The sequence below is a fragment of the Squalius cephalus genome (genome assembly GCF_949319135.1).
Source record: "Squalius cephalus genome assembly, chromosome: 16".
Classification (NCBI taxonomy): domain Eukaryota; kingdom Metazoa; phylum Chordata; class Actinopteri; order Cypriniformes; family Leuciscidae; genus Squalius; species Squalius cephalus.
Genome location: NC_137137.1, coordinates 4,706,889 through 4,731,684, shown reverse-complemented (window position 1 = coordinate 4,731,684; position 24,796 = coordinate 4,706,889). Strand labels below are relative to the sequence as shown.

Genomic DNA, 24,796 nt, shown 5'->3' with positions numbered 1-24,796 from the left:
CTAGAGAGGGAACGAGTATTGCGTTCCCTGCCGTGCTTGCGCCTCGAGCTCATGTCGCTTCATTCGACAGAAACCAGAGAATTAAGCCTCCGAGCCCTGTTTTTATACGCTCTGACGCCGCCCCTTCTGGCGGGCTGTGACGCGCGAGGGCGCGCGCACCCTGATTGGGCGTGACGTCACGCGGGGCTCACTGGTAGGCTTAAGCAGTTGCCGCGCGGCAGCCAATGAGCACGCAGTATTGCCCGCTCTAGCTCTGCTGTGCTGCCTGCTGCACTGCGTTGACAAATTATGAAAAATTAAGGATAATTTTTTGGCTTCAGTATCTCGAGAAAAGATGACTTTTCCCGTAGCGTAAGTTCCTTACGCAATACTCGTTCCCTCTCTAGAGAGAACCGAGGTTACGTGAGTAACCGAGTATCGTTTTTTCAGTTTATGAAGGTGCTGTAAATTAAATCGTTATATATTCTATTGTACTGCTAATTGTACAATACTATGGTAGCCTATTTTGTACATGCAACTTGTAAATGAAAAAAAAAAAAGATTTAATTCATTTTTTAATTCACAAATTTAACGCTGCATACATTGAATCTCACTGACATGCCTCCAATTCAGAAAGAGTTTTCTACTGTTAATTACGACTTTTGACGTTCACGTGCGTTAAACTCTTATATACGATATTTCCGACATGACTTGAATGCACGATATGAGCATGCGCACATTGATTGCACATGCTGAAGCATTTCCATTATCTGCTTTACTTTTAAAAACATATTCTGCATGGGTCTTACCTCCTCCGCCAGCCACTGTTCCTTCATATCCAGGGACTGTATCAAACATGTTTGCAGGAGGAGCGGAAGGTCCGGGTGGGGCTGCCATGGCTGAATGACATTCAAACAAACCGGTTAAGGAAGTTGCCCACTAAAAAAAGGCATTTATTAACCATTGATACAATTCTGTAACAAATGTCACTACATATAAAAAAAAAACAAAAACAAATCTATTACACAGCTTTCTGAAATATTTGATTCTGATTGGTCAATCACATTGGCCTGTGCTGAAATATCTTTGTAAAAAGTCTATAAATAGCCAGTTATTAATAGTTTTCAGTTGCTTAGCCAAATAAGCAGTTGAAAATGTTATGGAAGTCTGCACCAAACAATAGTTAGGGACTTACTTTTTAGATCTTGAAAGATGCCTGAAGTCAGTGTTTTTCTCGTGTTGAGCAGTGTGCGAACTAATGCCTTTGGGTGCAGGGCTTGTGTAGGCTACTTTACTTATGGGACAGGAATGTATGGTTTACGTCTGAGAGCGGCTGCTATTGGATGGTGTTGAATGGAGGAGTGGGTGGATTATTGGATTGTAAACTGAGAGACTCAGTAGGCTAGTTGTAACAAGCGTTAGGAACCATAATAATGGTAGCCCATCAGATAGTAAAACCCTGGTACTTTGATATACAGTTGTACTGAAATTGATATTCCACAGTATTTATGTATTACAGCAGAGCACTTCTAAGAATATCATGGTACTACCATATTACATATTACATGACTAAAAACCATAGTAGTACAATTTTATTTTTTTGTAAGTGCTATAATCACAATAAAAGGGTATGTCAAAGAATACCATACTTTTTGTAATACTACACAGTATACACTTGTTTAACAATGTTTTCACACTTTGAATTAGTTGTTTCTACAATAAAACTGTGGTAACAAATTTAAGAACCTGTTTAAGATCTGCTGATTCTACATCCTTACATAACATCACATGAACAACTAAGGGAAAGTAAATTGTATTTACATTTAAGGTAAAGATGATAACATCAGATGAATGATTCTGTTAAGAAAAGATTTTAGCAAGAGGTTCCTGCCAGTCCTGTTTTCTTTATTTTAATTCAAATGAGTCAGAATACTGAGACTATTGCCCCTCTGCTCTGTCCCATTCTTTGTATAGTTATGCTGATTGGATTAATAACATAGAGTCTGGGGCGGGTTCCTATACCCGCATACTTAATTTGCAAGCTTTGTTTAAGGTCGTCGCCCATATGCTTTGTGTCCATTTCTAAGCACTGCCTCCTAAAATCTATATAAACTACAATGTATAATTTCCTTAAGGCTGGAACACACTACACAACTTTTAAAATCTGAACAAAAGTCTTGTAGTGTATTCCAGCCTTTAGTTAGACTGTATGACTTCAGCTACCAACAGCTCGTTCTCAATAAAGACTCCTATGCGGAAGAGTTTTATCGACTTGTATCGACCACGTATCAATTCTCCTCCCCCTTCACATCGGTCACAATAATTTTAATTTATACTTTACCTTTGCAATCTATATAAACCATAGGGATGCACCGATACCATTTTTTCAGAATCGATCCGAAACCAAAAGTTCTGAGTATCGACCGATAGCGATCCGATACCGATACCAGCGCAGTTTTTTGTTTTTAATCAAGTAGAATTTCTATAACTCTGTGTTGAACTGATAATAAGAACTGAAAAAAAGAAGGTCATTCTATGAAAATGTCCATTTTTCTGTCCCTAGCCTTTACAGAAATATTACACTTAAAAAACACGTTATTACAATTTCTTTACATTTTAAAATAAAACAATATGTTATTTGAACAATTACACCTTCTTGAGACATCAATGTGGCACAGTCATGTACAGAGGGAAAATGCTTTATTTTGGGGTCAATAACAGATTTTTACACCATTTAAAATACAATAATGTAGACATAACTATCAAATATATTATGTAAATGATATATATTAAAAAAATGCAGAATAAATATTATAAAATTTATAATGAAAGTAGTGGTCCCCTGGAGTTGTGTCACTGGTGTTACCGTTAAACAAAAATCTCTTATTTTGAAATAAAAATCACACTGATGACATCCCTTGACTTCCTTCTTCCAATTTCCTGAATATCTATGAAGAAAAGCCCATGGTAGATCCACTGTCTCTTTTCAGTTATCAGAAATATTCTCTTTTATCTCATGATTTCATATGAAGCTTTTAGTTGAAGTCACTGGTATGACCTACTTTACTGCTAGGTAATTGTAAAAAAAAAAAACTAGAATACAAATGGATTAAACTACTTAATTTAGTTAGTATACCATGATTGACAACATGTGGTTTGTTACCTTGCAGCAGCCATTTTGTCAAATTAATTTTTCATGAAAATTGTCACTGGTGTTACTGTCACTGGTGTCACCTTTCTTATGGGTAACACCAGTGACTTCCATTTATAGATAAACTTTATTGTGTCACTGGTGTTACTGTCTTTTTTTCTGTCACATTAATGCAATGTCACATGTGACATAGTAATAATGTTACATCCATTTAATTCTGCTACACTCAAAAGTTAAGATTTAAAGGATTGCATCATTACTTGATTTTAACTGGTTTTCAAATATTTTCATTGTTATAGCAAATAGATGGTAGCGCAGATGAACTAACCTCATTCAAGCACACTTTTAACAAACCTGATTAAAATAAATAAAACATAATCTCCTTATTTGTTGCATTATTATTATTTTTCGCTAACTCTGTCTACATGTGCTGAAAAAAAATGTGAAATAATATTTCATAAAAACCTTTAATATTGCCAAACAAGTAAGGTAACACCAGTGACAAAAAAATGGTACATGCGGTCTTTAAATAAATGTACAAAAAATATAAAAAATCATTAAGCTGTCATTTATGCGTATTCATAAAGTCAAAGGGTATTCTAATAATGTGGTGTAAGTTTAAATGTTAGAAAAAGAAATCAATTTTAAGACATCTTGCCATACCAAAAGTGGACGTTTCTGTAGAATGACCCAATTCAACAAAAAATATATGATCATAATCTGACATAAATGCTATTATAAACTAGATTAGTGGATAATTCAGCAGTAAAATTTAGTCTAGAAAAATCACGAGGCCACAATAATTGTAAAAAAAAAAACGTTTAGTGGGGAACAAATTAGAGACAATAAGTGTAACACTCAATTTGGTAAAACGTTACACATTGCTCTTTGTATTGTTGTAAAATACATTCATGAAAAACAAGATAACAAAAATCAAAAATATCAATAGCCTACTATAAAATTGAGACATTCTATACGCACAATATCGGGTTTGGATCGGCCTTGTCTGACCGATACCCGATCCGGCAAAAATGGCAGTATCGGAGCCGTGCATCCCTAATAAACCGCACATCTTATTTCAACAGGGTATCTTGCTTTATTAATATTTATTATGAATTTCTTAAATAAACAAACTTCAACAACATAAGGGCAGATCTTTTGAGCGCTGCTGATGACGCTGTGAAGTGACGCTCGAGTTATCAAGTATTCCAATGTATAAAAACAGCTTTCATTAGATTCCTTTGTCCTCCTTTTCTTTCCTTGCAGCCTTCCCCCATATCCTACAGGAGGAGGAGCTGAGAAGCAAGGAAAGGAAGCGAAGAAAGGAAACGACTGGGATGCACAAATAAAAATGAGAAGCACCCCATGTCTCCTGGTCTTCACTTCTGAGTTTCCTACACTAACTTCAAAACGTTATAGCCTACTGTTTTGAATATTTGTTTTATGAATTATGATTTTACAGTCTCAATAAAGATACAGTAGTACCATGATAATTGTATGAGATGACTTGTATGTTATATAGGCCTACTAAACAAAAAGTGCCATAAAACTAACTAACATGTTTTTTTTGTTTTTTTTTTACATTTAGGCTACCGTAGTGGTAAGTAGCTACATTGTAGTACCATGGTATTTTTCGGAGTAGCCTACCATATTAACATGGGACTTTACCATGGTAAAAATGTTAGTTTTGTAAAATTGTACAAAAACTTTTGTAAACGCGGATGCTTTCATTACCATGGTGCATTTTGTAAGGAATACCGCATACTAGTAAGACATACTATAAGTTTAAATGTTTTTATGAAACAGTATGCACGAAGCGACACATTTACGTAAACATTTAGCGTGGTTTTGAAACCACAGAGTGGCTTTAAGCGGAAACTCTGGTTACCATGGTAATATTTCTGTCTTTAAAATGTAGTCAGAGACGCGTCATCATGACAGGTAACGTTATGAAAGAAAGCGAAGCTGTGAGGGATAGACGTAACGTTATACGTACCGTGTTTTCAATGGCGTCCGCAGTAAAAAGCTCTTAGATCACTTATAATTGTCCACAGCTTATATTGTCTGGAGTTTTTTGTCTGCTGAAATTGCTTGGAAAGATTTTTTTTGTGCAGTTTTTCGTCAGCAGAACAGTTAGAAAACAGTTCAAATAAGAGTAGCCTACAATCCACTGAGATGATGTAGCCTATGTATGTTTATGATCCCTCACATCCTCGCTTCCTTCGCGTAAAGATGGCGCTGCAGTAAATAAGGTTACTTATATGCAGTGAATATGGGGTGTTGTCGTCGTGTGGAAATCTGAGAATGCGTTAAAATCACAACAAAATCTTAACTTACCTGCTACTGCTGGTGATCCATAAACCGGGTTAACTGTGCCGTAATTTGCTCCATAGCCACTTCAGAGTAAGTTTAATGAAGTCAGTTTGTGCACTTTTTTAAAACCGAAACAATGTAACGTTAAATATTGATTTCGAAGACTGTTTAACGTTAAATCTTACCTCACGATCGGTCTCTCCATTTTGAAACGCAGTTAGAAATAGCTAGTAGTTCCTGAAAAGTTTAACAGTTTCCTTTCCATATCATGTGATCGTGTTTTTTTCCTTAACGATTGCCTCATAAAGTGTCCCAGAGGTCAACAATAGGCCATTGCTCAGTCTACACTGTTAGTTGTAAAAAGTAGTTAATCTCCTTGCTATATTGGAGTCTTGGCGCATGTCACAAGAGCAAAAGTGGTTTCGATTTAGTTGAGTTGTGGGAAACTTTGACTCAACTTCGCAAAACAAGCAAACGTTTTTCCCATCACAATGTCCCGTTATTATAGGCTCCGTAGTTCATACTGACGCTCTGCATGAAATCCAACAATCCACCTGCTGTTGAATATGAAGATACTGAGGAGGCGGAAAGAAAATCATAAAGTAGCCTACTGTTTACTTAGTAAACTTTACTTAGTCACTGCATTTAGAAACATGATACACTATGATACAGTGAGGTATCAGATGGTAAATCCGTGGTAGTCTTGATACTGACCGGGGCTAGTTGTCATACTTTTCACACTTGAATATTTTTCGGTGGGTTTATTTTTGAAGCAGAATTTCTTTATTCAGGAGATAATGTGTTTAAATAATCCTTGAATTGCAAGGAAAGGTAAACCAGAAAGATGTCTTTGGATTATTCCACACTATGGCGTAAATTGTCACTATTGAACCTGCCATTCAAATATTTATTAGGTACATTTAGCCTAAACAGCAACACAATTATGAAGCACATAATGATTTATGAAATAGCAAAAATGGGTAAGATGAAAAAGCAAAAGATAACATAAAAATAAATTTATCAAACCATTGTTTTGGCTAACATATTTTATTAATTATGTATATAAAATTACACCATATGCCAACCTGGCCTGTCTTATTAAAATACTCGTCTCATACATTTTTTAGATTTGCTAATGTGGTTTTATTTGCCCATTGAGCCGTAATAAAAAATGTGATGATATTGGACATTTTGTTTTGTAGAATATAACAAAAATGATTCATTAATTGGACAATTGACTGAGATATAGAACTTTTTTTCATGTGACAGCCCCAGTCTTCCCATCATTAAATTGTATGGTTACCATACAAATACCATGGTATTTAAACATCTATAAACAAAACAAGGTACTACCATAGTAGCTTTTGGTACTGTAGTGTGTTGTCTCTCCTGTGGTTCAGGCAGCCTGTGTCTCTGTAGCAGACCGCTTCAGTCCATCTGTCTCATCTCTGAGCAGCCAACAAACACACTCGCACCCCAGTGCTGTTACCAGCCCTGCCCACTATATTTACCTGGATTTGTTATTAAGTCATACCCAGATTTTCATGACGTGACTTTGAAGAGGTTGAAATGAGATCAGTCGTGTTTCTCTGAAACCCTCAAATCTGAGTAAGCCACAGGATTTCCCACAGAGAATGAATGAAGAGCTCTTCCAGGATGAAGAGAGGGGGTAGAGGAGGAAGATAAGAGAGGAAGAGACCCAAAGCAAAGACTACGTTGAAGATCTGTGTAGTACGGGCAAGAGGAGAAGGAAAGAGGAACCATGTGGCATGTTAGTTGTTCGGTAAATCCTAAACTCCTCCCGGACGGGGTCCTGACTCTGGGGACTGTGAAGAAAGGACTGGATGGAGGAGTCAAAGGGAAAAGGAAGATGTTCTCGTTTTCTTTGCGATGTCGTATTGGAGTTATCAGAGGAAGGGTTAAAGGTAAGACAATGTTAGAGAATGTGAATAAGGTGTGTGACCTTTACATTTTAGTGGGTGTGTGGTGATGTTTGTACAGGTAAAGGGTGAATGTGTAGGTTGGTGCTGTATACATTGAGTCATGATGAAGTCATTGTGTCTGTAATTGTTTGTGTGTGTGTGTGTGTGTGTGTGTGTGTGTGTGTGTGTATGTTGGTCTAAGAAATGAATGCAAGATCTGTTGTCCTATATCAGATGAAGTGACCTGCAAAACAACGTTCGGCCACATGGGGGCTGTAGAGTGTAAAATGACTTGAAATACTCTGCATGCTTACAGTAACCCCAAAATATTTGAACACTTTTACCACATTCTTGTCACCACATTAGATAACAGAGTATAAATGATTTGGAAAATAAATAAGTACATATTTATATTTATATGTAAACAGATATGTAAACAGATGTGTGTCATCTGTTGTTGGGGAAGAAACTTATTTCGGTGTTATAAAGAGAAGAATGTGTGGAATGTGTTGATGTGTGAAACAGGTGTTCGTCTTCTCTCACAGACACATGCGGCTGTCAAGACAAAATACACTGACCAACCCCAAAAAATGAAATTTGAGACATAGACTTGCTTTTGGTTTGTCACTTCATGGCGTGCTTTCTTTCTTTGCATAATACAGTTTTTAACAAAATAACAACATGAGGGAATACGATGCGTAAGTTTGATTCTAAAGTCTGATGCCATTTAAGTAAGGGAAAAAGGGATCATGTTCAGTCATTATTGCTAAATCAACCCTGACAGGGCGATCAGGATCTTTTATCCTTTATTTTGTGGCAGCAATGTTGAAAATGTCATGAAATATTTATTTGTTTTGAAAAAAAATATGTTTTTTTTATGTGAGAAGAAAGAGAGAACCACTATGACAATTATATGCTGCATGTCAATTAAATATGACAACAGTTACTTACAAATTAAAAGTTAATACAATTATTTCATGTCAGAATGCCACCATGGACCAATCAGAATTGAGTATTCCAGAGAGCTGCATAATATTCCCATATTAAGTGTGCAAAACATGGCTCTAGCATTTTTTCATAGAAATAACATGGTATTTTTTTGAAGTACAATAGATTAAAAAGCATTGTAAACGTAGGCAGATATAGTGACGGTATCAGATGGTGCTTTAATGTATATCAAAGTTTCATATATTTATACCCTTAGAAGAAAGTAGTGGTACCATGGTATAGTGATATTTCAGATGTTAAAACTATGGTACTCTGAAACATTGAATTGAATTGTGTGATAGCAATGTCAAATAGATTTTTGATATGCATCATGGTGTTAAATTCATTGAATCAGTACTAAATAAATATGTTGCACATGAATATATCATATACATCAAATATTATATGCATATCTGATATCTGTATATCGTATCTTATATATCAAAGTGCCATATCCATTTGGTACATCATTTTGTTTTTGATTACGGTGGTTTGACCACAGTTACAATGGTAATGTTTCAATGTTTCACACTATGATGAGCTCTTAAATGTCTCTTCTGCTCACCTTGGCTGCGTTTATTTGATCAAAAAATAAATATTGTAAAAATACAGTAAAAACAGTAATATTGTGAAATATTATTGTAATTTCAAATAACTTTGAATATATTTTAAAATGTAATTTATACCTGTGATCAAAGCTGAATTTTCAGCATCATTACTCTCCAGTCTTCAGTGTCACATGATCCTTCAGAAATCATTCTCATATGCTGATTTGCTGCTCATGAAACATTTCTGATTATTAGCAATATTGTAAACAGTTGTGCTGCTTAATGTTTTTTGGAAACCGTGATACATCTTTGTCAGGATTCTTAACCCACATTTACCATGGTAAAATGTTGCAAGGGCTGTTTAACACTAGATGCTCAGCTTCTACAGTAAATGAAGGGAAAAGGGCACGTGAGAGAGAGACAGACAGAAAGGGAGGAGGAAGTGTTTGTGCGTGAGGCACGTGTGGGCTGAGAGAGTTACTGTAGTGACAGGGTTTGGCTGTGCTTTTAATATTTGTGTGATTGCTGGTAGGAAGATCCTCTCGGGCAAGACTCTTTGTGTGTGAACGGAGATGATTAATAGGTCAGTGCAGGAAGGAAGAGCCCGTGTGAACAGTAAGAAGCTCAAGAAGTGAGGGAGGAGTGGCAGAAAGGAGAGAAGGAGCGAGTGTGCGTTCTGTCCGGGGATGATCTGTGTGAAGCACTGGAGCGTTCGGATACGTTCCCATACTGCAGCGCAGTCATCTCTGGATGAACTACCATCTGCTTCAGAAACCCAGGACTGAATCTGTGCGAGCGAGTGGATCACATGTGTTTTATGGATGACTGACTGGCTGGAGACTGGTTGCATGTGCGGATTGGCAATCGTTATAACCACGTTATGCTGTTTGGAAAGAGCAAATTGGAGTGACACTCAGGAATAATCCAGATCCACCTATGCAACACACTTTTTTCAGTCACTCATTCATGCATTAGCCTACACTCTTACAGTCGCTCGCATTTACTTTGCTGAGATTCAGATGATCTGCACATTTTCATGGAAAAATTGTGGAATTCTAAATGATTTGTAACAGGATCTGTGCAACAGGATCAGCTATAGATAAAACCTTCTGAGATCTGAATCTTCTACGCTGAATGGATTCATCTAGTCTGCTTGTCTTCCTCTGGACCACTGTTTCATTGCTTTTCAAAGAAGATTCTTCCTGTATGAGTATATCGAAGGAATCCTAACTGAAGTTACACATGTAATGTGGCCTAATTGGATATGTTAATGTGTTCATTTCCATGGTCAATTTGGTCAGTTTAGTTAGTTTGTAAACTGTTGTTGGCAGAATGGAATCGTGATATTCCCATGATGCTGTGTGGCTTTAGGAGAGAGGGTCGCAACAATAGTGGTGAGTCATGTTGATCATTTTTCCAAATCCTTTAATATCTATATTAAATATCTATATTAAATTGGAGTCGGTAATATTGTTTAATGTTTTTGAAGGAAGTCTCTTATGCTCACCAAGGCTGCATTTATTTGATCAAACATGTAATAAAAAAAAACAGTAAAATTGTGAAACATTATTACAATATAAAAATAACTGTTTTCTATTTGAATGTTTTAAAGTGTAATTTATTCCTGTGATCAAAGCTGAATTTTGAGCATCATTACTCCGGTCTTCAGTGTCACATGATCCTTCTGAAATCATTCTCATGGCCATGCTAATTATTCTTATTAATATCACTGTTGAAGACAGTTGTGCTGCTAAATGTTTGTGGAAACCATGATACATTTTTTTTGATAAATGGAAAGTTCAAAGGAACTGCATTTATTTGAAATAGAGGTCTTTTGAAACATTATGAATGTCTTTACTGTCACTTTTGATCAATTTAATGCATCCTTGTGAAATAAAAGTATTAATTTCTTTTAAATTCTAAAATAACAACAACAACAAAAACCATACTGACCCCAAACTTTTACAAAATGAAAATGTATTTATTTAGTTAGTTTGTGAATTATTTTTACACCCAGCTTCTTAAGGTTTTTCTTCAAAAATGTACATGGTATCATTGGTATCAATTGGTATTTTTTGGTACTTACTATGGACCTGAATGATTACCACATTCATATACCATCTTATTTATATTATACTCCAAGGTTCTTCAAAGATGTCCAAAACAACAGTATTTTTGATACTTTTATGTTTGTGTAAGCTTAGGTTTGAAATTATTTCATCTTGTACAGTTTATGAAATGTTTATTCTTCACATACAGCAAAAAATAAATTCTATTCATCATTCACTTTACTTGAAATCAAACCATTAAGAATGTAATTTTTGCCAGTGGATCTGTTGTTCTGCAGGTTGTCGTCCCGGGGCCCTGTAGGGTCCACTATGGTCCTCTATGCAGTTGTCTACATATTGGGCCAGGGTAGAGGAGGCCCACACATGTATTAGTTTGATCCTGGGCCGTGTGTTTCTCAGCTCCAGCCCTGCTTCTGGAAAAGCCTGTTCAGAGCTGAGCGAGGGGTGACAACTGGGGCCGCTGTGGACTCTATAAATAAAAGCCCAACTCTGAAAATAAGCCCTGAGCTTCCATTTGCATTGTTAGAACATCATCCGTTTAACCTACATCAGGATTGGTGTCAACACAACCAGGGCCGTCGGAGTGGCTCGCTCCAAATTAGTTTCAGAGTTTTAATAGACTTGGAAAATTGAGTTATCCTGACCCATAATGACAGTTTTACTCTGCTGTGACTCTCAGAGCTGATGCTGTGTGTCTCAGTTATATAACAATTGCTGATTTTGAATACTCATAGATGTGTGATTGACTGTTAAAGCAGTGGTGTGATGTCTTGAACCTATGACCTCTTAAACAAACAGGCTGTGTGATGTTGGTTTCTTTAGCCTTTTGGCCAAAAGGACAGCTGAACATCTTTACTGACCAAATGGAGATGTATGGGTTGTTAACGCTCAGATTGGACTAGCATGTTGAGATTGACTGACCTTTATTTATCGAGTAGCACACAAATTGTCTCTTCATCAAGTTCTTATTCTTATCAATTTCGACCAGGCATCTAACGTTTCATGGATTGGGAAGCTTCATGGTTTAAAAACAAATGTGAATGAATCCCTGCTAATACATTACATTCAGAATTTGAGGGTCAGGATATATATTTTTTAAAGAAAGTAATACTTTTATTCAACAAGGATGCATTAAATTGATCAAAAGTGACAGTAAAGGCATTTATGTTACAAAAAAAAAAATATTTCAAATAAATGCTTTTCTTTGAACTTTCTATTCATCAAAAAAGCCTGAAAAAAAATGTTATCATGGTTTCTACAAAAATATGAAGCAGCACAACTGTTTTCAACATTGATAATATTCAGAAATGTTTCATGAGCAGCAAATCAGCATATTAGGATGAAGGATCATGTGACACTGAAGACTGGAGTAATGATGCTGAAATTCAGCTTTGCATCACAGGAATAAATTGCATTTTAAAACATTAAAATAGAAAATGATTATTTTAAGTTGTAATAATATTTCACAGAATTACTGTTTTTACTGTATTTTTGATCAAATAAATGCAGCCTTGGTGAGCACAAAAACATGAATTCTATTACTAACCCCAAACTTTTGAGCAGTTTATAGTCCAACAGTTTCAACTTTCCAGGGTTAGCAAACAATGAAGAGAACAATTCTGACATATATTATCAGACATGCGAGTTAAAGTCACTTAAAGTGACACCGTTTTCACAACCCATGCTTCCATAATGGATCTTTCCAAGTGAAACAGGATTCCCAATTACAAAAACACAGGATAGGACTTACCAGAAGAACACGTTTACATATGATTTCCATGTTGTATATCCTGCTTTACTAAAAAAAAGAAAAGAAAAGAAAAATGGTTTGCAAATGCTGTTTCATGTTGACTTGAGGTTGAATTCAGTTCTAAATGTTTTTAAAAAAACGATCAGTCCACGTCTGATAATTGAGTAAAATGCATTTGTAATTTTTTATCATAATTGATTTAATCATTTTGTGTTTCAGATGATGTCCCATACACAAAGGGAAGTAAAGACGCTGCGAATGACAGCAGCAGCCTCACCAAGAGGTGCAGTCTCGCTGGTAAGTTGGCATGTGACCCGGCAGAACTAAAACCTGCAGAAAACTGCTGTTATTGCTCCTCATGAAACCCCTGCGCTGTTTCAGACATGTGTTCGGCTCTAGATTGAGGCTCTAAGGAGTTCTGCGAGCCACAGCACACACACACAGTGTCTCGTACCTTGAGGTGAAGAGACTGTTCGTCTGTGATAATGCTGATATTTGATGTCTTCGGACCGCTGCTATACCCCCTCAGACTCTGTTCTTTTCTCTTTATCCGTTGGGCTTGTGAGGAAATAGTGTCAGTTAGGCTATAGTGTCAGTTTACACTATAGAGATTTAACAGCAGTAATGATGAATTATCTAATAAATAGCATTATAGAATATTTTTCCTCATTTTGTCATACGGAATAGGATAATCTCTTTTCATTAATGGTGTCCTCATTACTGTTATGAGTGCAATTTATTCTATTTTCTTTATCTAAATATTTGTGGTATTTTATGAAAATGTGTATTATATTGTTTGTTAGTGACAAAAAACACAAAATAACTATACATTCAACTGATATTAATACATATGAATCAAAGAGATTCAATTTTTTATGTTATTAAAGTGAATATTGTTAAACCAATGCACAACGCATAACTGTTTATAAAAGCTATCAGACAATTTGTCTTTATTCTGTCATAATTATATGAGTAATTATAGATTCTTCATCCAAAATATCTCCCCCTTTATGGAGTCCTCATAACTGTCATGATGAGTGTAAATTATTTCTAATTTTATGAAATCATGTATAATATTTGTGTTAATTTAAGAACGTATGAACTGTTGTGATAAATTGTGTTGTTTGTGACAAAGAAATACCAATACACTATTTTTTTTCCTCATTAAAAACATATACACTAATGTTCAAAAGTTTAGCCTCAGTAAGAAATTAAAAAAAGTAATAATTTTATTTTATTATTTTAAATAAAAACAAAAAAATATTTTATTTTATATAATTTTAAATTTTAGAAATTTAAAAAAGTAATAATTTTATTTTATTCAGCAACGATGTTAAATTGAGCAAAAGTGACAGTAAAAACAAAATTTCACAAAATTGTTAAGCAGCACAACTGCTTTCAACATTTATAATGATCAGAAATGTTTCTTGAGCAGCAAATCAGCATATTGATTTCTGAAGGATCATGTGACTCTGAAGACTGGAGTAATGATGCTGAAAATTCAGATTTAAATCACAGGAATAAATTGGACATTATAATTTATTCGAATAGAAAACAGTGATTTTAAATTGCAGTAATATTCCACAATAGTACTGTACACACACACACACTTTTGGCTGATTCCAAGTGTCCAATGTGAAAATTGGTCTAATGTTTTTCCTCATAAAAAAAGTTTTTACACTGCTTGGACATGGTTTGAGAAAATCACCCTTGTTTGTTCGCATAATGTATAAATGTATTGCACACACACACACAGTACTACCATCTGTCCTTCATGAAATGGTTAAATGAACCTGAGTTCCATGTCACAATGCATGGCTACACAAGCTCCCCGTGGGTGACTTACCTGCTGCGAATGTCCATGTGCTGGTGCATGTGTGTTCATTGTGTGTGTTTGTGTACGCACAGATGAGCAGAGAGGTGTGACGACAGTGGAACTGATTAAAAAAGAGGGCAGCAGTCTCGGCCTCACGATCTCCGGAGGTTGTGACAAGGACGGCAAGCCAAGAGTGTCAAACCTGAGACCAGGAGGTCTCGCGGCCCGGTGAGAAACACATCAGTGACTCAACTGCCAGTAGAAACATTTCATTTCTTGAAGGTTGTCTTTTTACAGCTCTTTCACAGCTCTCAGCTGTGTGTTCAGTATGTGTGTTTTTCAGGGCCGTAGCCACCATAGGCATTGAGCGGGGAAATAATTGGAAATGTGCCCATTTGACCACCCAATATTTTGATATTGTAAATACTGCTCTCCATTACGCACAGTTCTGATTGTTGTTAGGATGACAAACAGTTTAAAAAGTTACATTTTTAGGTTGAATGCTTCAGCGGTCTAACAGCGCTTGTCAAGGTCAAAATAATGGCCAATCAGATCAAAGAAGGCGGGGCTTACTGTTCACTGAAGACAAGTGTGCATTCCAACGCCACGCTTTTAGTTTTTACAGTGAGAGAGTGTGTGTGGTAAGATTCAAGCCGCTAAACATTTAATATTTGACAACGATGGGTATGTTCAACAACCCACAGTAATATAGTGATGCAAATTACTCAACTTTTGGGGGGAATTTTTATATTTTGAATTGAAAAGATGCTATTATTTACATGATCCATGTCATTCATAACTGAATATGATGAGACAAGAAACATTTAGTGTTTTTTACATATAAGACATACAAACAAGAGTGAATGTGTGCATATTTTTAAAACCCTTTTCACACAGAGCGTTGATCCCAGAAAATTGCCATAGAATTGCTAGAGTGCCTTCTGTGTGAACGCAAACACATCCCGGGATTGATCCCGGGATGGGGACCGAGTAACTGAGCCCTGTGGGAACAAAAGGCAGGACCAATGTCGTAAGAGGTGTGTCATAGTGATAAATACGTCGAAAAAATACGTCGCAATGACGTAGTTATGGTGCGATTCTTTGACCGGGGCTTTTAAATGCAGGTCAACGTTTATATTGCACATTAACAAAGAAGAAAGTTTGTGTTCATCAAGGAACAAAGGAAGGACGAAACATGTCTGGAAACACTTTACATCCTGATGTCACGCTTCTTTACAGGGGGTGTGTGAACGCACGCACAGATTCCAGAAAACCACTGGCAGTGTGAATGAACCGAAATCAAGCGATCCCGGGTTAAATCCCGGGACACATTATCTGTGTGTTTTCCGGAATCTATGTGTGAAAGGGAAATATTATTTGCGAAGAGTTTAAATTGCTTACTTCACGATAGGCTACATTTAGACCTAGAACTTCTTTTACCGTTCTTATTTCTTCTTTATTCCCTGAAATCCCTTTGAATCCTTTATGTAATTTCTTTACATAAAAAGACCCCCCCCCCCCCAAAAAAAACTGTGAATAAAAATGTGAATAACAACTACGTATAATAGTATCTCAATGATGTGTAGTGTGTGCGATGCACCATGTTTACTCACACTGCTCTTTAACCTCAGGATCTGAGCTGCTCTTGTGTGTGTGTGTGTGTGTGTGTGTGTGTGTGTGTGTGTGTGTGTGTGTGTGTGTGTGTGTGTGTGTGTGTGTGTGTGTGTGTGTGTGTGTGTGTGTGGATGTGGGCTGCTCATTCACATCAGCCTCTAGTGTGACAGGCTGACGCAGTCCTAACGTGACCGCTCTCCTTCTGTCACTCACACACACACACACACACACACACACACACACACACACACACACACACACACACACGATTGATGTGCATATTCCTGCATGCAGAGTTGCAGCCAGGTGATATAAACCCTGTGACTCTGTGTTTGAGTTTCCAGCTAATGCTTTTATATTATCAGTTTATCAAGGTCTAGTGCAGATATGCAAGCCTGTAATTAGTACAGTATGTGTTAATGCTGTTTAACTCCAGTGCATAATTATGCAGAATCACAAAATGATGTGTTTGGTTTTGCCTTTGGTTGTGTGCTCACGTGTAAATGAAGTACTCTTGTGTGTCGTCATTGTGCCGGTGCCGAGCATGTGTCGTTGTCTCAGTTAATGCGATGCTTGCAGGCAAAATCCCAGTGCTGGGTGACATCAGCGGCTTAAATTAGCTTCTACAACAGTACATGAGGAGTCAGCTTTACTAACATCACACATATATACACTCACACAACACAGGTACCTGCTGCACAACGCAAACACACACCTTTCTGCAGCAGAAACAGTATATTGATGATTTACCATGTTGTGTAGTCAGTGCAGCCGTATTATATGGATTTAATATTATGCTTTGGATTTAGATCTGTGAATGTCATTGCCAATAGTAGATTTTTATTCACTATCGGTCAGTTTGGGGTCGGTAAGATTTTTTAAAGACGTTTTTTAAAGAAGTATCTTATGCTCATCTGCATTTATTTGACCAAAATACAGTAAAACATTAATATTGTGAAATAATATTACAATTTAGTTTTCTATTTGAATATATTTAAAAAAAAAAAATATTCCTGTGATGCAAAGCTGAATATTCAGCATCATAATATTGCTAAATATTATAAAAAATGTAAATAAATGTTTTTATTTGAATATATTTTATAATGTAATTTATTCCTGTGATGCAAAGCTGAATTTTCAGCAAAATTACTCCAGTCTTCAGTGTCACATGATCCTTCAGAAATCAACATGCGTTCTTGCTGACTAAATGTATTAATTTCACCCTAAAAATCACCCTAACCACAAACTGTAGTGTATGTTCTGCTTGTATATGTCTTATGAGAAATAAGAGGAAAGGGGAAAGTTGTGATGCTTAGTATGACGGCTCAATATATAATGCTTAATATAACGGCTTTGGGAAAGCCTTTTAGTTAAAAGAGCCACATGTTTTTGAGGTTTTGTGTATTTTTTTTTACTGTAATTTGAAATGAAGAGGCCTTCACTGGGCCTGAAACTTGGGCCTGTGCAAAACACATAATTTACATTTATGCATTTAGCAGATGCTTTTATCCGAAGCGACATACAGTATATTGCATCCAGGCGATTTTTTTTTCCAGTTCTTGCATTCCCTGGGAATTTAACCCATGATCTTGGCATTGCTAGTGACATGCTCTACTGTTTGAGGTATTATAAAAGAATCATGTAATATAAAGGAAAATAATGCTTTAAAAAACATACATTCATTAATAAATACTTTAAAAAAAGACTAATAAGTTTACTCTGTAAACTTGTTGCCTATAAATCAGAAACTTAAGAATCTACTATGCATGTTACCATAATTTATCACTGCATACTGTACATAAAAAAAGAAAAAAAAGTAATCTTGTTCAATCTTCCATGTGTTTGTGTGGCAGGAGTGACCAGCTCAATGTCGGCGACTACATAAAGTCAGTGAACGGGATAAACCTGTCCAAGCTCAGACATGATGAGATCATCAGCATGCTGAAGAACATTGGAGAGCGTGTGGTGCTGGAGGTGGAGTACGAGCTTCCTCCATTCGGTACGGACACACGCATATCCACAATTCAGATTTATCTGATCATACAGTAAAAAAACAAAAACAATATTGTGTAATATTATTGAAATTTAAAATGTGCTATTTTCATATTTTAAAATAATTTATTCCTGTGAATTTTCAGCATCATTACTCCAGTCTTCAGTGTCACATGATCCTTCAGAAATTAAACTAATATGCTGATTTGCTGCTCAAAAAACATTTCTGATTATTATCAATGCTGAAAGCAGTTGTGCTGCGTATATTTTTGTGGAATCTTTTTTGTGGAATACATTTTCTTTCGGGACTCTTTGATGAATTTAAAGTTCAAAAGAACAGCATTTATTTGAAATGTAGTTTGATTACATTATATATGTCTTTACGGTCATTTATTATCAATTGAATGCATCCTTGCTGATTAAAAGTATTAAATTCTTTAAAAAAGACCCCAAACTATTGTTAGTGTACCTTAAGTACTGATTGGTATTGTATTCTTTGAAGCAAACACCATAGAACGTAAATATGTGAGTAGTACAGTATAAAAAGTACCTGATTCTGCTGTGCTGATCACGGTAGTGCCGCAACAGTACTTAATATGTAAATGGGATTTTCAGTCCTCAAGTTATAAGTGATAATTGTATTGTGGCATTAGTGTTAATGGTCCTGTGAAAGTAAACATAAGTACATTTCAGTGTGTAGAGCTGTATCTCATCCTCCTGTGACAGTAACTCAAGCTGTTCTCTGTGTGTTCAGCTCCCAGCAATCTCTGCGGCGTCATCTCTAAAACTATCGAAGTGTGCTTGGAAAAAGAAGGCAACAGCTTTGGCTTCGTTCTGAGAGGTACCGAATCACCATCAGACAGCTTGAAATGTCTTTACCCTAACATCTCATGTGTTTTTCATTTTAAACTGATGTTATGACCCTTAAATTGAGGAAAAATACATCAATGATGGCTTGAAATAATCCAGGTTCAATACAACAACAGCTTTCCCAAACTGGGGTTCGTGAGGGAACTGCAGGGGGTTTGTGCTAATAATGCATGAAATCATAAAAACTCAACAAGGCTGCATTTATTTGATTACAAGTAAAGTAAAAACAGTAATATTGTGAAATTTTATTATAACTTAAAATGCCTGTTTTCTAATTTAATGTTTTAAAATGTAATTTATTCCAGTGATCAAAGCTGAATTTTCAGCATCATTACTCCAGTCTTCAATGTCACATGATCCTTCAGAAATCATATATGATGATTTGCTGCGCAAGAAACATTTCTGATTATCAATGTTGAAAACAGTTGATTAATATTTTGTGTAAACTGTGATACATTATTTTCAAGGTTCTTTGATAAATAAAAAGATCAAAAGAACTGAATTTATTTGAAATTTAGAAATCTGAAATATATTTGCATAAATATTTCATGTGTTTTTAAATGTTATGACCCTTAAACTGAGGACAAATACATAAATGAGGATTTGAAATCAAACCAGCTATTATTTGCATTTGTATTTATAAGAATATTCCAGGTTTAATACAACAGAAAAAAATGTTCGTTGGAAAGAAAAAGTTATTTAAAAGCATTTGTGTTATTCTCAAGGGCAGCAAGTTGTGTGTGTGTGTGAGTATGTGTTCAGCTGCATTTTATTACTATTACTAAAGGCAATAGTCAGGTGTGCGTTTCACATGCTTTCAGGGGGCTTTCACGAGGACTGGCATAAGGCTCGACCTCTAGCGGTGACCTACGTCAGGCCCGGCGGACCCGCAGACAGGTGAGACCACGATGACTACAATCTGTGTGTGTGTGAGACACGTTTATCCCACAAGACAAGGCCCTTCAGAACATCTCTGCTTATTAATGAGCACAATGTCTGAATCATCGTGAAGCTCTCTGCGTCTTTGTGTGTGTGTCACATCAGTGCCGTCTCGGTGCATCCGTCTAGGTTATTTGTCTGTATATTTCCATAAAGAGTTTTTATTTTGTCTGAGATATGATGTATTTGGTGTATATTATGAGAGCATTCTATATGTTGTGTGTGTGTGTGTGTGTGTGTGATCGTTGAACCCTGTAAGCTGGTTCTGGAGGCACACATGTTAACTGAAGCATAGGCTGATGACATTAAAATGAGTGAGAAGGGTAGAACACAGCCCGAAGCGCGCTCACACACACACACACACACACACACACACACACAAACAAGCAGATAAAACACACATGCATATGAAAGCACCCTGTTTCAACATAATGCTTTAAAGTGAATTAGATTTGCTTGATAATTACACTTCCACTATGCTTATTGTTTATGCAAAAGGATGCTTTTATTTTCTAGTTGACGTCTGCATTCACGTCTCATCCCTACTGCTGTCTTTTTGTGTTTCCGTACGTCTCTCCACGTTTCTCCGTCTGTCAGAGAGGGAACCTTGCGAGCGGGCGACCGTGTGTTGAGTGTGAACGGTGTTGCTGTGAATAGACAGAAACATGCTGACGCTCTGACCCTGATCATGCAGAGCACCCAGGAGGCTTTCTTCCTCATCGAGTACGACATCATGGTCATGGGTGAGCAGACACACAGATGCATGCGACACACACACTTGAGTATGCTTGTGTGCACAGATACTCTCATGTGGCCTTAATTAAAGTAGAAACATATTCCACTTCCCCTCCACATTCCCATAGGAAGGAAAAAACACCATTGAGATCTCTTTCGCTTCTCCTGGACGGCAATGAGATTAAAGCCTCCTACTTCCCCCCAAAAAAAACAACTGATTGGAGCTCCTGTGCATATTACATTTAAAGCTCTATGCTGATATGCTTTATTGTATGTCAATAATTGCTTCATTTTTATTTCTCATTTGGAATTTTTAAAGGAACACCTGAGACAAAGTTGATACTTAGGGAAGATTTTATGGTATATAATTGGCCGTTCATATAGACATTATGTAGCCCCGCCCCTTTTCAGCACTGCGCTCATTGTCTTTTGTCTTCCGGTCTGTATTTTCACAGTGATCTTGAGTATTTATGTTCATGTTAGGTTCATTTTAACTTTCTATTCGGAATAGAATCCTGAAAAAAAAATTATAATAACTGAAAATAATGATACATTTTTATTGAGCAGCAAATCAGCATATTAAAATGATTTCTAAAGGATCATGTGAAGGAATAAATTACATTTTAAAAAATATTAAAATAGAAAACAGCTCTTTTCAATTTTAAAAATATTTAACAATATTACTATTTTATCATATTTTAAAGGGATGGTTCGTATTTAAAAGTCCTGGCAGAAAGCGATGCATAAGGATGTAGTGTAACAAAAAAAAAAACTTAGTGTTAACTAATAATTGTTGCAAACTGGTACTACCGACAAAATATTAGTGCATTCCTGGAACTGGGCGTCGTTACACTACATCCTTATGCATCGCTTTCTGCCAGGACTTTTACGGGCTTTTCCCAAATCACTGAAGTGACGTCGACATCCGGGTTAGCGGTAGCATTAGCCATCAGGCAAGTGTTATTTAAATAAACTCCTGATGTACTTACAAACTTTCCAATGCCTCGTTTTATGAGTACAGAACCTATTTGTACTACTGTAGAAGTTTAGTACCATTCTGTGCATTATTAGTGGGGTCATTTACGAGATACAATCTTGGATCCATTAGCGCCTGCACTAAGCCATTCGTCTGATATCTCTAAATAAGCTCTAACTTTAATAATGTTCGACCAAGGGAAAAAGGTCATGGTGACAAAAGGTCTCGAGGTCATGGTGCAAAGGACCCTAGATTGAAATTACTCCGAACCATCCCTTTAACATTTAAAACAAATTAAATAAATAAAAAACAACAAAAATCTTACTGAGTCCACATTATTAAATGGTAGTGTATGCTATTGAAACAGAAAGTTTTGTTTTATTACCGTTTTGAAAAAAGAATGAACATATGGTTGGTGGTTTCCCTCTCTCTCTAATTTCTGAATTAGCACTGAAATACCTCCTCTTTCTGCTTCTCTCTGGTTCTGGTTTGGCCTCGGATCAGACTCAGTCCAGAAGTCCTCTGGGCCGCTGCAGGTGGATATCGCGCGCTCCGCGGGATCAGTACTGGGACTCAGTCTCACTACCTCCCTCTACATGAACAAACAGGTCATTACAATCCAGAAAATCAAGCCTGCTAGTGTTGCAGACAGGTGAGCACACACAAATGCAAACACACACGTTTAGAACCAACGATACATGAAAAGAATCATATACACAAATACATTACCATTACCTAAAAAAAAAAAAAAAAAAAAAAAAAAAAAAAATACATTACCAAGCAGATTATTCTGTCACTATTTGGACAATTGGTTGATATTTGACCGATTATCAGCAGCTTGATGGCTCCAAAATATACTAATAGCCTCATAAATGGATAATGCAGGTCAACTTAGTCAAATATTTTTTTGAGACTTTGCATAGTTTTAAATAAATATTGTCTAAAAAAACTTGTGTACATATAATTGCCTAACATTAAATCATATTTATATTAGAGGTCGACCGATTCATCGGTTTTGCCGATATATCGGTACCGATAGTTGATTGGTGGAACTATCGTTATCGGCAAAAATCGGTATCAAAAATCAAACCTAAATATCGGTATCGGTAAAATCCACTATCCACTAATTTATATTACTAATCATTATATTTGCATTAAATCTATTCTTCATATATCTATAATAAGCATTTAGCAATCCTCTTCTTTCGCAGTCACTTTTTCACCTCACACCTTCTCGCCTGTTGTCATTTTCACTCTCGCTGTTTCTCGCTTTGCTCAACACAAATGACTTTCTCTCCTTGTTACCACCACTATCTGTCTCTCTCTTGCTGTCTTTCCTTGTTTTTCTCAGATGTGGCGCTTTGCATGTAGGAGATATTCTCCTGGCTATAGATGGCATGAGCACAGAGCACTGCTCTCTGATGGAGGCTCAACAGCTCCTGTCCAGCTCCTCAGAGCTCACCAAACTAGAGATCCTGCCGTCTCAGAACAGCACACATGACGCAGGTCTGCAGGCACACCGGCATTTACTAAACATATCGCTATAAACACGAACTCAAAGCTCATAGTGACTGATATTCACATGCTTAGATACTTTACTTTGGCTCTGTTTGCAAGAGCATACTACTCAAACTAATTCTGTGCAGACTATACATACTATGCAGATACGTAGTGTGCAAATGTTCTGTTTACATGGAATATCCAGATGACCTACTAAGAGAGCTTACTACCGGTACACAGAACACTGCACTTGAGGTGACTCACCATTTCCAGTGTGAAAATGCATTTAAAATATATTAAATAATTATATAATCCACTGAATTTTCAACATTTATTTTATGACTCATCAGACTTCCAAGAGTTTAGATGTTTTATACATAAATGCAAAATTATTTATTTATTTATTACACCACGTGCTGAATTAAAAACTCAACATAGTTAGATCATGTGACCAAAAAATTTAACACACTACAGTTTGAAATATTTATTTTTGCAATACATTTCACATATTTATTTTATTTGTTTATCTGATTTTTTTTTTTTAATTATATTTGGACACCACTTGCTAAAATAAATACTGACTAAAAATGTAGCATACCGTTTGGAATGTTTTTTTTTTTTTTTTGCCAGATGTTTCACATACTATTTATTTATATGATTTTAATTTTTTTAAATATATTTGGACACCACTGAATTAAAATCAAAGCATTGAATTGTTTAATTTTGCAGTACCATTTTACATCATTTTTATTTATTTTATTTTTTATTATATTTGGACACTATTTACTAAATTAAAGTCGGCGCCGATGGCCTCGTGCTCAGCGCGCTGACATGTAGCGCCGTTGCGCTTGGGCGGCCTGAGTTCGAGTCCCGGCTCGTGGACCTTTCCCGATCCCATCCCCCGTCTCTCTCCCACCTCACTTCCTGTCAACTCTCTACTGTCCTGTCACAATAAAAGGCAAAAATCACCAAAAAAATGATACTAAATTAAAAACTGTGACCAAAAACATGGCATACTACAGTTTGAAATGTTTATTTTTTTGCCAGACCGTTTCACATATTATTTATGTATTTTATCTGGACACCACTTACTGAAATAAAAAAACAACTCAATATAGTGAGATCACGTAACAAAAACCGTAGCATACAGTTTGAAATGTATATTTTTACCAGACTGTTTCACATACTATTTTTATATTGTAAAAAATAAAATCATTGTGTACAGCGCTGTGAGCACTATGCAAATGCATTTGTTTTTAACAAGATGGACGTCCAGACTGATTGCCTGTCTGCCAGCATTAGCACAATAAGAGCATCATCTACAAGTTCTATTTTTTAATTCAGATCCTATTTGTGTTTGTTCTCCATATTTACAGAAGGAATTTAGTTCACATCTGCTTCTTTACGCTTTCGGTCTTACTGGATTCTATCCTTGTCTCATCTTCCTTTCTCCTTCTCTCTTTCTGTCTTTCTTTGACCTTTATGTGTGCCAGTGTTGGTTTGTAGTGGTTGTTGGCATCCAGCTTTGGGCCACTTTCTTACAAGTATCATGAGTCACTCTTAATATGCAGAGGAGCACTGCAGGCAAGACTTCCCCTACCCTACAGACATGAGTACACACACACACACACAATG

The 24,796-nt window shown here is 36.2% G+C and overlaps 2 protein-coding genes across 5 annotated transcripts in view; one reads left to right on the top strand and one right to left on the bottom strand.

Annotated features, from left to right (window-relative positions):
* Window positions 1-5,976, bottom strand: part of LOC307174398 (uncharacterized protein) — a 29,648-nt gene extending 23,672 nt beyond the window's left edge. The window contains exons 1-3 of the mRNA XM_079898179.1: window positions 5,629-5,976; window positions 5,468-5,526; window positions 789-878 (exon numbers count right to left, since the gene is read on the bottom strand). Of these exons, the coding sequence (XP_079754305.1) occupies window positions 789-878; window positions 5,468-5,526; window positions 5,629-5,648 (169 nt within the window). The 5' untranslated portion in view covers window positions 5,649-5,976. The remainder of the gene's footprint in view (window positions 1-788; window positions 879-5,467; window positions 5,527-5,628) is intronic.
* Window positions 5,977-7,118: 1,142 nt separating this feature from the next.
* Window positions 7,119-24,796, top strand: part of grip2a (glutamate receptor interacting protein 2a) — a 30,782-nt gene continuing 13,104 nt past the window's right edge. For 3 of the 4 annotated variants that reach the window (XR_013823945.1, XR_013823946.1, XM_079897745.1), the window contains exons 1-9: window positions 7,119-7,368; window positions 12,939-13,016; window positions 14,628-14,763; window positions 18,003-18,148; window positions 18,896-18,982; window positions 19,833-19,908; window positions 20,548-20,693; window positions 22,166-22,313; window positions 23,013-23,167. Coding sequence is in view for 2 of the 4 variants with exons in the window: in XM_079897745.1 (XP_079753871.1) it covers window positions 7,206-7,368; window positions 12,939-13,016; window positions 14,628-14,763; window positions 18,003-18,148; window positions 18,896-18,982; window positions 19,833-19,908; window positions 20,548-20,693; window positions 22,166-22,313; window positions 23,013-23,167 (1,135 nt within the window). In the remaining 2 variants the exon portion in view is untranslated. Of the gene's footprint in view, window positions 7,369-9,462; window positions 10,145-10,231; window positions 10,295-12,938; window positions 13,017-14,627; window positions 14,764-18,002; window positions 18,149-18,895; window positions 18,983-19,832; window positions 19,909-20,547; window positions 20,694-22,165; window positions 22,314-23,012; window positions 23,168-24,796 lie in introns of those variants that run through there. The other variant, XM_079897746.1, reaches the window with a different exon arrangement.